This window comes from Schistocerca serialis, chromosome 2, assembly GCF_023864345.2.
Source record: "Schistocerca serialis cubense isolate TAMUIC-IGC-003099 chromosome 2, iqSchSeri2.2, whole genome shotgun sequence".
Lineage (NCBI taxonomy): Eukaryota > Metazoa > Arthropoda > Insecta > Orthoptera > Acrididae > Schistocerca > Schistocerca serialis.
In genome coordinates, this window is record NC_064639.1 from 246,956,197 (window position 1) to 246,975,356 (window position 19,160).

At 39.3% G+C, this 19,160-nt stretch overlaps 1 protein-coding gene across 3 annotated transcripts in view; it reads right to left on the minus strand.

The window, feature by feature from the left end:
- LOC126456995 (solute carrier family 17 member 9) overlaps positions 1-19,160 on the minus strand; it is a 105,900-nt gene that overhangs the window by 50,819 nt on the left and 35,921 nt on the right. For all 3 annotated transcript variants that reach the window (XM_050092961.1, XM_050092959.1, XM_050092960.1), the window contains 2 exons: positions 9,910-10,072; positions 9,728-9,824 (listed from right to left, as the gene is read on the minus strand). In XM_050092961.1, coding sequence (XP_049948918.1) covers positions 9,728-9,824; positions 9,910-10,072 — 260 coding nt within the window. The remainder of the gene's footprint in view (positions 1-9,727; positions 9,825-9,909; positions 10,073-19,160) is intronic.

Sequence of the window (19,160 nt, forward strand, 5' to 3'; positions counted from 1 at the left end):
CAGCTACTCAAATGGAGGAGAATCATTCACAACCGACTCAAAAAGACAACTTAAATCTGTATCATATTTACCAAACTTGTAAACATGCAATGAATACCAAAAAAAGGTAAAGAACGATTTCAACAAAGCAAGGGACTAAAACTCAGTATAATGGCGTATCAATCACAACTGGTGAAGATGGAAAAAACCACAAACCACAAGCTCTGTGGATTCAAGTAGAGGTAAAAGAAGAGAACCACCTGCAAAATCAAATATCCAGTTCAACAGAACAGATGTTGACACACTTTACGTTCTTGAGTAAGCATCATCAAGAGTTCGCAACACAAATACTGAAACAGATAGAAAGCACTTTACACCTTTAAATGAGAAGAAAGTGGGCACTGAAAGAGCAGGTTAAATAACTAAGCAGCGGGTGGAAATCATATCACGTCAAAATGTAAATATACAACAAGCCTATGAGGGGTGTGAAGAAACAATCTACCTTGCCAGATTGAAAGAACCATCAAAACAGCAAAGCATGCTGAGAAATGTAGAAAGGACCAAACACCGAAAAGCTATCACACAAAGTCCTCCTTCAGATTCATTCACTTACTCTCTCTCTCTCTCTCTCACACACACACACACACACACACACACACACACAGTTTAGTTTACTCTTTGAATGTATCTGTCTGCCACTGAATTCCTCCTTTATGTAGTGAGTAGCAGTCTATCCTGATTCATATTGTCACATGGAAGAAGGTGTAATTAGATGAATGACAAACACCAACTTCACATAACGAAGGTTTATTCAGCACTTGCACATACAAGAGCGCGGAGCGAACTGCCTCCGGCCAGAATACATACAGTATATATATAGCTACAAAACATTCCAGTACAATGATTCTTGATATTTGTGGATAATTCTAGAATGTACTCAAACCGAATATAGACATTAAAATTGTATAGTCCAGGTGAGTTTTGAACTCGACGACCCTCCATGCAACAGTTTAGTATCATAACCACTACACCAAAGTGCTACTCAACTTCTTCTGCGACATTGTTCCCTCCTTAAGAGAACAGCATCTCGGCATTACGTCCTCCTAGTCCGGGAACGAGTCATCGGTCCTGCATACTAAGAAACCCGATGACTGATGCTCGCGCTGGCGGTGATCTTCTCAGAACTTCTTTTGCCGCTATGCTCTTAATCACCTTTCCACTTGTTGCCTGTCACTGGAGCTTCGTATTTACCCTGGGTGGCAGGGTCCTTGTAGGGCTTCATTCGAATGATGTGGACCGTATCTCTGATCTTTCTTCGTCTTGCATCGGGGTCGAAATCTTCAACTTCATAAGTAACATCAGACAACTTTCTTACAACCTTATAAGGTCCAAAGTAGCGCCTGAGGAGCTTCTCAGAGAGACACACCTTCCGAACAGGAGTCAAGATCCATACGAGGTCACCCGGCTGGTAGACAACGGAGCGGTGGCTCGCGTCTTACCTTCGGCGATCGTTTTCTTGAGCCTGCAACCTGTGGAATCGGGCTAACTGCCAAGCTTTCTCAGCTCTGGTTAACACCTGGCCGATGTAGTCATCATCCACATCATCAGGATGTAACGGAAACACAGTGTCCATCATCATAGTTGCCTCACGCCCATGCACCAGGAAAAATGGCCGTAAATCCTGTGGTGTCTTGTTTGGCGATGTTGTAGGCAAATAATCACGAAAGGTGGCACCTCACCCCAGTTGCTCTGCTCGACATTGGCGAACATTGATAGCATGTCGGCCAAGGTCTTATTAAGGCGTTCAGTAAGCTCGTTAGTTTGCATATGGTAGGCAGTCGTCATGTGATGAGTAATGTTGCACTGACAGTTTCTCTCTGTCACAAGATTTGATTGAAAAACTTTCCCTCAATCTGTAATTAATGACCTTGGGGCACCGTGTTTTAATAAAATACAATGAATTTGGCTACCTCGGATGCTTTGGATGTTTTCACAGCTTTTGTAATGGCATAGCATGTCATATAATCAGTGCAAACAATAATCCAGCTATTGACACTAGCAGATGTTGGAAATTATCCGAGGAGGTCAATCCCAACACCTTGGAAAGACATTTCGGCTGGTGGAATTGGTATGAATTGGCCAGGTGGTTTCTGAGGAACTGCCTTTCTCCTCTAGCACTCTCTACAGTGCGACACATAGTGATGGACACTCCTAAACAAACCTGGCCAGAAAAATCTCTTGCGGATTCCACTGTAGGTCTTAATAAATCCTAAATGTCTGGCCTCAGGTGTGTCATGGAATTTCTGTAGAACATCTAAGTGCATGTGTTTAGGAACTTTCCAAATGGATCAAAGTTTTTCTTGCCAAGTAATCCATTAACTACCTTAAATTGTCCTTTCACATCCTCTGACAGATTTAAGGCAAGCATAATTTGAGATATCTTGGCATCCTTATTCTGCTCAGCAGAGAGATCCTGGAGTGCAGCGAGACAGTCACTATCTTCATCAAAGTCTTGATGGTCTTGCACAGGGTTTCTTGAGAGACAGTCAGCATCTTGGTGTTTTCTTCCACTTTTGTACACAATGGTAATGTCATACCCTTTAAGACGTAGTGCCCACCTGGCGAGTCATCCTGTTGGATCATTAAGAGCTGTCAGCCAACAAAGTGAATGATGGTCCATAACAACTGTGAATGGCCTTCCATAGAGATACTGTCGAAATCTGCACATGGCCCAGATCACAGCAAGACATTCTCTTTCTGTAGTTGAGTAGTTTCTCTCGGCTTTTGTAAGTGTCCTAGAAGCATAGGCTATAACCTTCTCTTTTCCATCCAAAATTTGCACCAGAACACAACAATCTCATACCCACTGGCATCTGTGTGTAGTTCTGTAGGCGTTCTTTCATCATACATACCAAGTACAGGGTCAGTCATCAGAGCTTTTTGCATCACATCGAAAGAATCTTGTTGAGCACTACCCCAGATAAATTTAGCATCTGCTTTTAACAACTCTTGGAGTGACCTGGCTTTGATACAAAAGTCTTTGATAAAACAACAGTAATAAGAATATAATCCGAGGAAGCTTCTCACATCTCTAATACTTTTAGGAATACGAAATTCCATTATAGATCTCACCTTTCCTGGGTCTGGCCGCACACATTCATTTGACACAAGGTGTCCAAGAGACACTTTCTTGGATTAAGTTTCAGTCCACCTTGTTGGAGACACTTAAGAACGGCCCTCATTCTTTTTATATGTTCATCAAATGTCTCTGAGAACACTACAATGTCATCTAAATAACAAAGACACGTCGTCCACTTCAGGTGCCTTAGAAGATTATCCATCATCTATTCAAAAGTTGCTGGTGCATTACATAAATCAAATGGCATTACCTTAAACTCATAAAAGCCCTCAGGGGTGATGAATGCAGTTTTCACACGATCAGCCTCATCTACTTCAATTTGCCAGTATCCAGAGTACATGTCCATGGTTGAGAAGAACTTAGCCCCCTTCAGACAATCTAGCATATCGTCAATTCGTGGAAGAGGGTAACCGTACTTTTTAGTTATCTTATTAAGCTTCCTGTAATCAGCACAAAAGTGCCAACTGGTGACAATCATGGGCTCTGAAAAGGCTGAATGATGTCATTCTTCATAATTTTCTCTACCTCGTCACAAATTATTCGACGTTCCATTGCTGACACATGGTATGCTCTCTGGCTTATTGTTTGACAGTCTCCAGTGCTAATCAGGTGCTTCACTGTCAATTTGTCTAATTTGCTCTTCACCTGTGGACTGAAGCATTCAGAGGACTCTTGAAAATGGCAAGTAGCTTCTTCTGTTGTTCCTTAGTAAGATCTGGTGATAGTCGAGCTAGAGCATCTTGTCTCGTAGTGGTAGTGCTAATTTTGCCCACAGACTCGGCATGGGAGGTTTCTATGACGCTCAGCTGTTCTTCAATTAACAGCTCAGTGTTTGCTACACACATGCGTCTTGGGAGGATCTGTGGTTCTCAGTGACAGTTAACTATCCACAATTCACCGAATCTGTTCTTAAATGAGACGACAGAGGCTGGGATGACCAAGTTATTCTTCAGTGGTATGCTTCTCTTACATTCCACTACAAGATCCATGGGTTGGTACATGGCATGACATGCAACAGTTACCTTTCTAGTGCTGACTGCAGGAATGATCACTTCATCCAGCACACATAGTCTCCACACACTTGGATGCGCATCTTCCTGTCCACAGTATCTCATCTCGTCTAGCATAATCTTCGAGCGACCACAATCTATAATTGCCTGAGAAGCTTTCAAAAAGTCCCATCCGAGAATGATGTCATGACTAAACTCTTGTAAGATGATGAATTCTAACGGCTATGTATGGCCACTTATACTCACATGAATGGTACATCTATCTGTAGGTTTTACGTATTTTCCATTAGCCAGCTTCAGCAGAGATGTTTTGTTGTCGGCGAATATGGTTTTCTGCAACTGGCGGTGGTACTTCTCCGAAACGACTAAATATGGTGCTCCAGAGTCCACAAGAGCTTGGGCTGGTCAGCCAACCATGGGGATATTGACATAGTTTCCTATTATTTTTGTAGTGATTGACGGCGGAGGATTTTTCTCTTCAGTGGCCTCACCTCCAAGGAAGGTCGCACCATTTAGTTTTCCTGGCTGCGGTGGCTAGGTGATCAGCTGGAGCTTCTAAACAGCAATGGAGACCTTGATTGGCGTGTTGGGGAGCATCCTTTCCAGCAGCTAGCTTCTGGCGAAGGTGACCTACGTCGTTCTGCACCCACATTTTCTTGTTCGTCGTGCGGGAGTTGATCTGCTAAGATCGGTCTGCTGTCTTCTGGCATGGGCATCATCAACTATCCACCACCTTTCTCGACAATAGCGCACCACATGTCCCATCCGTCTGCAGTGGAAACATACTGGTTGGTTATCCTGGGTCCTCCAGATGTCAGTTTTCCTTGGTGCCCAAACAGGTTCCTCACGCTGCATTGTAGGAACGTAACTCTGCCTGGGTCTCGACTTTTTCACCATTTTAAAGGGAAATGAATGACGAGAGATTGGGTTCAATGACTGTTCCACTTCCTCCCTTATGACCTCTTGAATCATCTCAGGTTTTTGCTCGCCTGCAATCCAAGTGCCTTCTGAACTTCCTCTCACCATCTGACGAAGAACACTTGTGAAATCTGTTGCTTCCTCCATCACAGACATCGATACAACATTTGGAAGCCGTTCAAACTTCTTGCATGTAATTCTTTTTTGATGCATTGTCTCAATGTACTGGCACCATTTTATGAAGCCGTCTGCTGTCGAAACCTCCTTCAGGAGTAGGGCTTGATACACATCCTCAGCAACACCCTTCATGAGATGTGCTTCCTCCTCCATTCTAGGATCCACTATTTTACACAACTCCAAGACGTCTTGAATGTAGGATGCTGTAGTTTCTCCTGGACGCTGTGCCCTGCACTTTAATTTATCTTCAGCCTTGCACTTCTGTCTTTGTGTGTCGCCGAAATACTTGTGCAGTTCCGCCTGGAATACTTCCCAGCTTGTGAACTTCTCCTCGTTGTTCTCATACCATTGCTTGGCAGTGCCCTCCAAGTAGAAAAATACATTAGTCAAACACACGGTGTCATCTCATTTCTTAAATTTGGCTATACGCTCATATACCTTCAGCCACTTGTTTGGATCTTGGTCATTGTCACCAGAGAACCCAGAAGGATGTCTCATGTGGTGGCACACAGTTGCTGTCATCATAACGTCGTCTTCTTCTTCTGCCTCTGGTAGATTGCGATCTGTTGAATATGGCTCGAACTCGGGTTTCTCGCCACGTAAAAGGTGGCTCTGTCGTGGCCTGATGGGAGCCACTGTGTCGTCGATAATGTGCACTGCCACAAGTTCCAATACCCGACGTCTCCACCAGAATAATGTCACGTAGAAGAAGGTGTAATTAGATGAATGACATACACTAACTTCACTTAACGAAGGTTTATTCAGCACTTGCAGATACAAGAGTGTGGAGCGAACTGCCTCCAGCCAGAACACATACAGTATATAAACAGCTACAGAAAATTCCAGTACAATGATTCTTGATATTTGTGGATACTTCTAGAATGTACTCAAACTGAATATAGAAATTAAAATTGTTTAGTTCAGGTGAGTTTTGAACTCACGACCCTCTGTGCAACAGTTTAGTATCATAACCACTACACCACAGTGCTACTCAACTTCTTCTGCGACAATATTATTATTCCATCCTTGAATTTCCATTGCTTGATTCTGGCTAGTGGCTTTCCTTCCATCCATCAACCCATTGCTGTTTCCATTTGTTACTGCTCTCTATCTTATTAGATAACTCAATGTCCATCTTTTCTTTCTCTACTTTCCAAAACCCCCTTGTCACTCATGAAGAGCACATGCTTGTCACTCACTCACCAAGTGTGTGATGCACTGACTTCTGAACTACCCTGCAGCAATGGTCTCCTTTGATTTTCCTGGTCCTTAAGCATCATCCCACCAACTCCCTTCTACCAAGTGTATTTTCATGTGTTTTCCTTGATCTGCCTTCACCACATGTGTGTTCTCATACTTTGATTCAACAATTCTGCTCCCTCCCCTACATTCAAGGCTATGTGTGAGCAATTTGTGCTTGCTGAGTGAGTTTTTGTTTTTCTAAATATGAAAACCACACTTTGTCCAACGGCTAAGACTATTTTTAAATGAGCCCATCTGGCGGTCAAAACCTCATCTTTGTGGTGAGCAGTTATTTATTCTAATTCGTATTGCAGTTATTGCATCCTGGATTTTTATTGTTTACTTTCAAATGTTCAACACAACCAAGTGATATGTTACAAAAACTCCCAAAAATGTAATTGTCCCTTACAAAAATAAGTCCTCCAAAACAAGCACATATCTTCCACACTTGGTTACCTAACACAATATGAAATGTACAGATTACTACTTACTGCATTGAGTTGCAGACAGGCACACCAAATGTATGCAATTGGATACTATTAAGCTGTTGGACCACAGCCTCCTTCAGGAGCACAAAGAGGATTACATGAAAGAAGGGTATGTTGCAGGTCACCTTGAACAACTTATTTCTTCATTGAAGACATCACCTACAAAATATACATTGAACAGCCATGGGCAAAGGAATGGCACTATCCTATGCTGACCTTTACATGGGCCATATAAAGGAATTATTACTGACCACACAGAGTCCCAAACCCATCACCTGGTTCAGATTCATTGCTGACATCATCTTGATCTTGAATGAGGGTGAGGACACCCTATACACATTCCTCCACGACCTCAACACCTCTCCCCCATTTGCTTCACCTGATCCACCTCTGCCTAATGAGCCATCTCCCTTGATGTTGATCTCCACCTCAAGGTGGCTACATCAATCCACATGAAAGTTACCAACCACCTACAATACCTCCATTCAGGCAGCTGCCACCCATTCCACACAGAGAAGTCTTTTCCATACAGCCTAACCCCTAATGATCATCAAAACTGCAGAGACAAGCAGTTCCTCTCCAAATAAGCTGAGGGTCTCACTGATGGCTTCACAGACTGGAACTACCCTCTTCACCTTTCCAGAAACAGATCTCCCACTCTGTCTCCACAGTCACCTGCCATTGTCCACATACCAACTTAACTAGCCACAAAAAGAGCCTCCTCCTACCACCACCCTTGTTGCTTAGTGAATAAGCAGTACTATCCACTCAAGACTGGAGCAACTGAATACACACTCTGCCAGCATTTCCACTACCTTACCACCTTTTGTTTGATCCTGAAATGAGAAATATCTTCCTTCCTACATCCCTCCTACAGTGGTGTTCGCTGTCCATCCAACCTATGCAATGTCTTTGCCATGTGACTCATATTCCGGTAATACATATAGAGCCACAACCAGCCCCAGACATCTTCCCACTACTACTTACTTCAGTTTTATCACAAGCATCTCCTGCCCATTCAAAGACACAGGTTCATGTGTGACAGCAGCCATCTGGACTACTAACTTAGCTGCAATCACAGTGTGGCATTCTACATGAGCATGAACAGTAACAAACAAGCTATCTATATGCACTAATGGCAACCATCAAACTGTGGCCAAGATGCAGTTGCCAAGCATGCAGCCTATTTTAATCACTGCTTCACAGCCTTTGTAAACTGCATTCTTCCCATCAACACCAACTTTTCTGAATTGTGCCAAGGGATCTCTCCCTCCAACATATCCTTTGTTTCACAAGCTGCAACATGGTCTCAGCTTAAAACAGTGATCCAGGAAGTGTAGAACGAATTTATTTTATTTCCACCAATGATCACAAAACTTTTGGTCATTAGACTATTGGTTTCAGTCAGCAATGACCATCTTCAGATCTGCAGCAAGTTGGGGAATGGAATACAACCAGTGAACAGATTATGCATTAGAATAATAAAATACGCCATAACAAAAAATTATTAGTTTCATGGATATGAAAACATACACTTAAAATATGATGAGACATACCTATTTTATAAGCTGTCCTAAAATAATAAAGCCATAGTGGCATTGTCACAAAATATACACAAGCAGCATAGCATCATTGCACATATTTAAATATTTATATCCCACCAGTACACCCACACAGTCCTTTCCCCTTCTCTACAAGGGGAAAAAATATCACAATGCCAAAAACCATGTCAAACTGTAGATTGTGAGGCAGATTTAAAGCTACCAGCATAGACAACTACCAGCTTCATGTTAGCAAGATAACACAAAAAGTACTTCAAACATGACCGGGTGAAAACAGAGTCTTGCATAAGCCAGAATTCCTCTGTAGTTTACTCTCAACAAGAAAGGAAAATACTAACTGCAACATCTGCAAGATGATCAAATTGTTGGTTTTCTACTGGGCCTTATAATATTTAATTTTTTCTGTATGTACTGTAATACCTTAATATTATTTTATTATACTGTGCACTCTGTTTTTTATTGTATCAAATCATATGTTTATCTGATGACACCCACATGAAATTGTAGTAGATCTGGATGAATAAAAGAAATGAAATTTCATTTTTTCCATAGGAGAAAGTTTTGTTGGATTTGTTTCTCTAGTTTTCATCTGCAGAAGAGACACTACAAATGATGCTTTTCGATTTTGTAATCTGAGAGCGCTCCGATAGTATTAGTGGATGACAGGTAGAGATTGGACTGAAGCAAACAAAACTGAAGTTTCAACACCAACATTCAACCTGGCATCAATTCTTTTTAACTACGCAACCTACAGGAATGGACTAGAAATTTAACTACCTATAAGATGCCTTTACAATAGAACACTGTGCATGAGCCACTGCCTGCAATCTGCTTACTGTCAATAAGAGAAGCTTTCTAGTCTCCCTATCTTTCTACCATGGACATTACCAGTTGCTGCAATGTTTGCTCCATGTCAGACTTTTACCAAAATGCTACAACACAATTTCAATATATATTTTTCTTACAAACTCTTGCTTACAGCTTATTCAGTTTGCCTCACTATGACAACCATCCCGATTGTGGTCTCACTTGGAAGTGTAAATGGTGGTTCATACATAATTAATACCTCTTCATTAGTGGAGGGCTACAGGAATAAACAATTACATCTTTCAGTACAAAGTTATCAAAAATTACAAAAAAACAAAGAAAACACATTTACTTTCAAATAACAAATCTGATTATCATAATTAATAACTATGCAAATATAGTTACCTTAGCATCAGGGTACATATCATGAAAATATGTTGGCAGCCATGATAATAAAAGAAAAAAACAATTGTTCTGGCATGTATGTCCAAGCACACAAGACCTGCAACATAATTTCTCTATATAACACATTCATAAGTGTTCAAAGCATTTATGTTCAATGATGTACATTATCGTTCTGTACTTACCAGAAAGAAAGATTTGTAAAAAGTCTCATCCATGGTACTGGCAAGCTTTCTTTGATATAAAGAGGTGGGTGTGGCTTTGAAGGCAAATACAGGTTATTTTTTCTTCTGTTTAGGGACAGGGCATAGAAATTTAGTAGAAGTATCCATAATAAAACAAGGGAACCTAAAAAATAAAGGTGACAAACACATTAAAATGGTGTAATTGTTATCCGTCATGGAATGTTTTACAACTAAGTTCATTACACAGATTGAAAGTCTAGATTTAATTTGCTCACTTAAGAACATAATGAGCTGTCAACCCAATGACTATCATAAATGTGGCTTTACTCCAGTATTGTGAGGACTGAGTCATAGTCTTGGCTAAAGCCATCCTCACAGGGGACGTGTTTCTCACTGTGAAGCATGCCAGATGTTGTTTCCATCATGGTTGGTGCACACTCAATAATGAGCTGGTGTATCATACGGGACATGATCCTCATCATGATTTGCAACTGAAGCACTCTCCAGTGGCAGTTGTTAGCTATATCTGAATCATAAACCACACAGGTCGTCTACAAAAACGGACAGGCATAAAACTTCTGTTAGCTTTTTGAAATATACATTTGCTTTCTTTTCCTTGCGCTAGCCATGTTACCCTGTGTGACGAATACATTAATAAAATTCCAATATTCATGAACATGGGACAAGTGGAAAGAAAAGTTTGAGCCTTGCACTAGGTGACATGTGAGGGTTTGTGCTCCTGTAAAGATACGTTATTTATATTCTAATAACAGTTAGTTTAGAACAAATTAATCATTAAACTAGTATATTAGTTTGTTTCTTTAGCTTACTATTAACGGTTTCACTTTTCTTAACATATTATTCCAGAAAATGCAAAACATTCCTGAAGTAGGGTTGTAGTTATATTTTTATTTACATTTTGGAACAGTAAACTTAAAGGATCCCATTTAATTGTTCTTTTTTCCTTTCCAGCAGTGTCAGTAGAATGTATCCCTCCATTATTAAGTTTATGTTTCCTGAAAGTAGTGTAAGTCTTAAATTAACAATGTAAGAAAATATAGCTTGCTACTTACCTTAAACAAGACACGTCAAGTCGCAGACAGGCACAATTAAAAGGCATTTACCTAAAGTTTTTGGTCATAACCTTCATCAGTGAAGGAGGATACACACACCTTTCACACACACAAGGAAGCACACCTCATGCACACATGACCGCCAACTCCAGCATCTCGAGCTGGAAGAATATGTTGCACCATCATCCTATATGCGGTCTCCTTTACAGGCAAATGAATCTTTCCTCAAATTCTCCCAATAAACTGAAGTTGACCATTTGCCTTCCCTACCACAGTTCTCACATGCTCGTTCCACCTCATATCACTTTGCAACATTAGGCCCAGGCAGTTACACGACTTGACTGTATCAAGCGGGACACTAGTAATACTGTATCCGAACGTTACAGGCTTGATCTTCCTACTCATCCACATTAACTTACATTTTTCCACATGAAGAGATATCTGCCATTCATCACACCAACTGGAAATTTTGTCTAAGTCATCTTGTATCTTCCTACAGTCACTCGACTTTGACCGTACCTCATGGCATCGTCAACAAACAACTGCACATTGCTGCCCACCTTGTCTGCCAAATCATTTATGTATATAGAGAACAACAGTGGTCTTATCACAATTACCTGGGGCACTCCTGACAATACGCTTGTCTCCGATGAGCACTCATTGTCAAGGACAACATACTGAGTACTATTATTTAGGAAGTCTTCAAGCCACTCACATATCTGTGAAATTATTCCATACGATCATGCCTTCGTTAATATACTGCAATGGGGCACCATGTCAAACGCTTTCCGGAATATCTAGAAATATGGAATCTGCCTGTAGCCCTTTATCCATTGTTCGCAGTATACCATATTATACGACTGATATTTTCTCCTGATTTGTGGACATATTTCGAACTGAGAATATATTCAATGATTCTGCAGCAAACAGAACTTAGGGATATTGGTCTATAATTTTGTGGGTCCATTCTTTTACCCTGCTTATATACTGGAGTCACCAGCACTTTTTTCCAGTTGCTTGAATCTTTGTGCTGGGTTTGAGATTTATGATAAATGCAAACTAGGTAAGGGGCCAATGCCTTCGTTAAATCAAACTGGGATTCCATGCGAACCTGGTGATTTATTTGCTTTCAAATCTTTCAGTGGTTTCTCTACACCAGGTATGCTAATTACTATGTCGTTCATACAGGAGTCTGTCCGATGGCCAAATGACAGTATGTTTGTACGATTCTCCTGTGTGAACGATTTCTCGAACTTGAAATTTAAAACTTCAGATTCTGTTTCGCTATCTTCAACTGCCACACCAGACTGGTTAACAAGGGACTGAAAGGAAGCCTTAGACCCACTTAGCAATTTTACACACAACCACAACTGTTTCGAGTTCTCTGCCAGATCTTTTGCTAAGGTGTGACAGTGGTAGTTGTTGTATGCTTCGCGCATAGCTCTTTTCACAGATGCACGAATTTCTACTAACTTTCATTTGTCATCATTTGCGCATTCCATTTTGAACCGAGAGTGCTACAGCCTCTGCTTCCTCAGCATATGCTGAATTTCATTATTAAACCTCAGTGAGTCTTTTCTATCCTTTATCCACTTACCAGGCATATAATTCTCCAGACCATGATTTACAATCTGTTTAAACCTTGCCCGTAATTCTTCTACATCCATCTTACTGGACCTAAGTGCTGAAATTCACGGTCTAAGTGAGTTGTTAATAACTGTTTATCTGCTCTAACTAGCAGAAGCACTCTCCTACCCTTCTTGAGTGATTTATTAACTTTTGTAATCACAGTTGCTATTATGACATTATGATCACTAAGTCCTGTTTCTATACTGACATGGACAATAAGGTCTGGCCTATTTGTAGCTACAATGTCTAAGATATTGCCATTGTGTATGGGCTCCAGAGCTAACCGCTCAAGACAGTTTTCAGAAAACGTGTTCAAAAGTATTTTACATGACTGTCCGCCCCCCCCCCCCCCCCTCCAACACACACACACACACACACACACACACAATGAATCCCTAGACATCCCAGTCTACACTTGGCAGGTTAAAGTCGCCTCCAACTAGTAATGCATGATCTTGGTATTTATGCGCTATTGACTGTAGACTTTCTTTGAAAGACTGTCACAGCAGAATCAGTTGGCCGGTAAAAACATCCAACAATTAACTTGGTTGAAAGAGAATTAGAGTAACTTTATCAAAACAAAACTTTTGAATGGACTAAAATGTCTGAAAGGAAAAAAACCATTATAATCAAAATCAGTGTTTAGTAAAAAATAATACTGTGAGTGCAACACCAAAATATAAAGCACGACTCGCAGTCAATGGATATTCACAAAAATAAGGGATAGAGTGTGGAGAAACTTTTTCACCAGTAGTAAAATATAAATCACTTAGGTACCTTTTAGCCCTGGTAATAAAAGAAGATTCACAAATTCATAAAATGGGTGTAAAGACAGCTTACTTAAACGGGAACCCAATCATCACACACGAAGAAAATTTTGAAAATGTTTGACATGAGTGACTGTAAACCCATTTCTACACTGATAGAACCAGGAGCCAAGTTAATAACCAGTGAAGAAGATGTAGACTGCAATTAAAACATACCATGTTTAGAGGCAGTAAGGAGCCTTTTGCATTTGTCACAAACATTGACGCCTGATATTGCTTTTGCCACAAATATCGTAAGCAGATTCTGCATAAGCCCAACAGCTGGTTAAAAGGATATTTAGATATCTAAAGGGGACAACAGACTATAAATTAAGACACTGTAAAAAGGGAAATATAAAAATTGATGGTTACAGTGATGCAGATTGGGGAAGTGAGTTGGAGAGTGGACATTGTGTTACAGGATGTTGTTTTAGATTACTTGGGAGACTTATATCATCATGCCTTGAGTACTGCAGAAGCTGAATATATGGCTCTGTCACACACAATTCAAGGAGCATTGTGGATCAGGACTCTAATGGCTGACACAGCACCTAATATCAGTATGGAACCCAAAAATATATTTTGTGACAGCCAAAGATAATGTTGGTAGTGCCAGAACCAAACACATCTATATAAAGTACCATTTCATGAGGAGGAATAATGAAGTATACCATTTAGGCACAGAAGAGATGTTCGCTGATCTACTAACCAAACCCTTGAACAAGGAGAAATTTCAGACGATGTGAAACAATATGGTTTGACCTGTAAAAGTGACATCTGAAATGTCTGTTCAGAGGGGGGTGTTGGGGATATATGAACAATAATTTTGTATGTGAATGTGTATGTGGCACAGTGTAGTGCATGGAGTGTAATAGACCTCTATGACTACTTTGTATATACTTTGTGGCATTGCCTTAGCTACGTACTGTAAACACACAGTTCTATGTAAGGGATGTTAAAATACAATTTGCTTATTAATGCATTTTTCACATTCAGAATTATTTATTTTGCTGTGCTAGTTCCAACAAAGTTAAACCAACAGGAGGACAAAATCAACAAAGTTAAACCAGCAGGAGGACAAACTGAACAAAATGTAAAGCCCTGGATTGAGAAAGATCGCGATACGTACATTTTTATATGTTTGAATGTCAACAGGAAAAGAACAAATTGTAAGTCTGTTAGTAAATAATAAAAAAATTAGAAATGCTATATGGCAAGAAACCAGATTCAACGAAGGTGAAAATAGAGTTGGCAAGCTGAAGAAGATTTTATATGTCCTACAGAAGCTCCAAATAACTGGAATGAGGATTTTTCAAATTATCTGTTGTCATTAGGATTTGTTAACACTGATGACAATCCTTGTATTTACTATAATGAAGACAGAAGCATCATTACAGCATTGTTTGTCAATGATAGGTTAGTTATTGGAAGCAGAACAGGCAGCATTACTGATGTTTTGAACAAGCTGAATCAGACGTTTGAAATAACATTTGGCAGAATATTTCAAAATCAACTGTCATATCTTGGGATGGAAATCAAAATAAGTTCAGAGGGAATTTTTATAAATCAGTCTATATATACACAGAAAATCTTAAGACAGTTTATGTTTGATGATTTGAATCCAGGCCAACTGAAGAATGGAATACAACTCATCGGCTTTGACCAATGTCATCATATTTTAGTAATAGATATTAATTTGTTTATTTTCAAGCCATAGATAATAAATTAGTTATCTTCTGTGGCAAAGCATCTTAATCATAAATAGAAATAAATGAATGTGTTATTAAGAGACAGATATTGTGTACACTTATTGTCACTTGTGGTAATTTCAAATCATTTGTGTACAAGGTTTTGAGTTACACCTTTGATGGTGAATCATTCTAATTGCTGCTTCCTCTACAATTGATTTTCATATCTTGTACTATGTAGTTCAACTGAAAAATAGGATACAAGTACTAGCAAAAGCAAAAAAAAAGTAACCTACATAATACTGACATCCTATACCTCAGCTGAACTATGAAGGTTGTATCCTATTCTTCAGTTGACCTATATAGGTCAGTTTAAGTACAGGATACAAATTTTACATTTGTCACTTTTTTTTATCTTTGATAGTACTAGTACCTTATTCTTCAGCTGACCTATATAGGTCAACTTACATCTACATCTATACACTGCAAACTACTGTGAAATGCATGATAGAGGGTATGTTCCTTTCTAACAGTTATTACAGTTTCTTCCTGTTCCATTCATGTGTGGAGTGTGGAAAGATTGATTGTCTGAATGGCTCTGTGCATGCTGTAATTATTCTAATCTTATTCTCACAATCCCTATGCGAGTGATACATAGGGGATTGCAATTTATCCCTAGACTAATCATTTAAAGCCAGCTCTTGGAATTCTGTTAATAGACTTTCTAGGGATAGTTTATGTCTGTCTTCAAGAGTTTGCCATTTCAGTTCCTTCAATGTCACTGTGACATTCTCCGATGGATTAAACTAACCTATGACCATGCTGCCCTTCTCTGTATAAGTTCAATATCCGCTGTTAGTCCTATCTAGTATGGGTCTCACACACTTGAATAATATTCTAGGATGGGTCACAAGAGTGATTTGTAAGTAATCTCTTTTGTTGACTGATTTCATTTCTCCAGTATTCTACCAATAAACTGAACTGCTTTACCCATGACTAAAAGTATGTGATCATTCCATTTCATATCCCTACAGAGTGTTACACTCAAGCATTTTTATGAGTTGGCTGATTTCAACAGTGACTCACTCATTGACATTATAGTCACAGGATATTAGATTTTGCTTTGTAAAGTGAACAGTTTTAGATTTTTGAACATTTAGAGCAAGTTGCAAATCTTTGCACCATGTTGAAGTCTTATCAAGATCTTACTGAATATTTATGCAGCTTCTCTCACATAGTGCTTCATTACAGATAACTGCATCATCTGCAAAAAGCCTGAAGGTCATTCATATACAACAGAACAGCAAGGGTCCTAACATACTTCCCTGGAGCACAACTGAAGTTACTTCTACATCTGATGATGACTCTCCATCCAGCATAACGTGCAATGTCCTCTCTACCAAAAAGTTCTCAATCCAGTCACAAATTTCACTTGACACCCCATACGCTCATACTTTTGACAAAAAGCACAGTTGCGATACTGAGTGAAATGTTTTTCGGAAATCCAGAAACTTAAGTACAGGATACAAATTTTATGCATCTTGCTTTTTCTGCCTTCGCCAGTATTGGTATCCTATGTAGGTGAACTGAAGTACAGGATACAAACTTTATGTTTGTCACTTTTTTCAACTTTGCTAGTACTAGTATCCTATTCTTTAGTTGATATTAGTACTAGGGAAGGTGAAAACCCCGACATACATAAAATTTGTATATATGTCAACTGAGGTACTCCATGCCAATGTTAAGTATGTCGCTTTTGCTAGCACTGGTATCCTAACCTACAGTTGATCTATATAGGTCAACTGAAGACAGGATACTAGCCATTTCTAGTGTGAAAAAAGTGATATATGTGACATTACATTCGAAATATGGATGTACATGACATATGTTCATGATCTGTTTTCTCTGTACTACATTTGTTTGTTTCTCAACCTTCATCTATGCTTTTAAATCTCTGTAATGCATCATCATCTGTTGTAACTTGGTATGTCTGTGGCAACTTGTGACTTGGTCAAACCCGGTGGATTGTATTCCATTCCTCAGTACTCCCTTGAATTCAGTAGCTACACCCAAGGAGGCTGGAATGGTGACAGAGAAAGAAAATCTTGTCAATGATATCCCACTGGAAAGAACTGAAGCCTACAGAGATGCTATTTGGAGCCTACTGTCCCTTGCAACAATGTATCATCCAGATATCAGTTTTGCTGCTAATTACTTCAGCAAATTTGGTAATAAACCAATGATAGGTCACTGAAAAATGGTGAAGTGTATTTTTCAGTACCTAAAAGGAACCATGTAGTTTGGTATATTCTTTGATGGAGACTCAACACTACTTACATTTGCTGATACTGATTGTGGAGGTGATATCTCAACTAGATGCTCCACCAGTGGAGTTCTTATCATGCGAGGGGGAACTCATTTTCTGCTAAGCTTGAAAGCAACATCTTGTACCAACTTCAACTGCTGAAGCAGAATATCAAGCCACTATCTCTTTGATTGACAATGTGTGTTGGATACAATGCCTTGGACAAGAACTCAGAATTTTAGGTTTGAATGAATCAACAGAACTGTGAATTGACAATGATGCTCCCATACATGTGATGAATAATACCTATGAAGGAAAAATAAAAACAGACAAGTAGCACATTGACATTCCATGAAAATTCATTTAAGAACATATTGTAATGACCATAAAATAGAAACTTGTGGAAAGTTCGAGTGAACTTGGTGACATACTGACAAAACCACAGCCTCGTAAAGTATTTGAAGAATTAAGAAGGAAAATAATTAAGGAGGAGTGTTAAGAGTTAACAATTTTTCTATGTCTTGTTTCATATGTTGTGCAAGGTGCTTTTATATATGTTTCATGTATTTTTTTAATAGTGCTCAGTCAGTTTTCTGTTGTTTCTTGTTCAAGCATATTGGAACTGAATACGTTACATTAAATTGTACTACTTCAAACATTACAAAATAGTTACTTATCAGTAAAAAAAGAACTACGTTTTATGCCACAACAGAACAATTAACTCCGTCACCATAACTGTAGATGCTGCCCTCGTTCAGTGCAATAATGTAAATTTTCATAGTTGATACTGGTTAGTGCTCCTAATAATCAATCTTAGTGAAGAATAAAGATGCATCAATACAATCTAAATGGTGGTGCTATATACTTGTTTGAATAAACACCATTCCACACTCATTTAGACTTTCAGTTTTGCAGTGACTGAGGAGAGACTATGAGAATCAGGTCATTTTCACTACAGGTCAACCATAACAGTAAGAGTGAACAATGAAAAGTTGTTAGTTCTGTTAACTTGATGGTAGTTAGTGATAATGTTTTGTAAATGTTGCTTTACTTTTTTGTTTTTTCACATCTGAAAAATTTCTTTTACAGTTTCTTAGCTCAAAATTGGGCCACATCCAGTGCTTTATTCTTGTGAAATGATGGATTGTCAAGCACACATCTTGTGGGACAGTTGGGACATTGTAGAAAATGTTCCATGTCCTGGAACTCAACATGGTCTTATTTGTGGTCTGCTTCTTCTTTGAGGTTCCGTTTAATTAGATTTGTTTTGACTGGTGCTACATCCTTTTTGATGTTATTCTGTGCACTTGAAACCTTCCAGCCTCATGTATTGCTGCTAGAAATCTGTTGTCAGGTAGAGCAGACCCTCAGGGGCTCATTTAGTTCAGTAGTAGGAATCTCTTTAAGTTTAAGTCTGTGAGGTCTGCTTGAAGCACTCATCAAAAGTCTTTTTTGAATTTTTCTGCATGCTCGCCTGTTCTGGATTCAGGATCTGAGAACCCAGCCACTTTATATGGCTTCTCAAGTGGTGTGGATTTCATGAATCCTGCTTTTAGTCTGTTTGTGTCATTTAGACTTATATTGTCTTTTTTGGCATGTGTGGATCCGGACCATAAGGGCCACGCATATTCCACATGGAAAAGTGAAGTGCTTGGGCATTTGTTCTCAATAAAATTGGTCTGTTTCCCCATTTACTATTCACAAGCTTCCTTAAAGATGTTAGTCTTTGTGACAGCCTGTTGATGGGTCT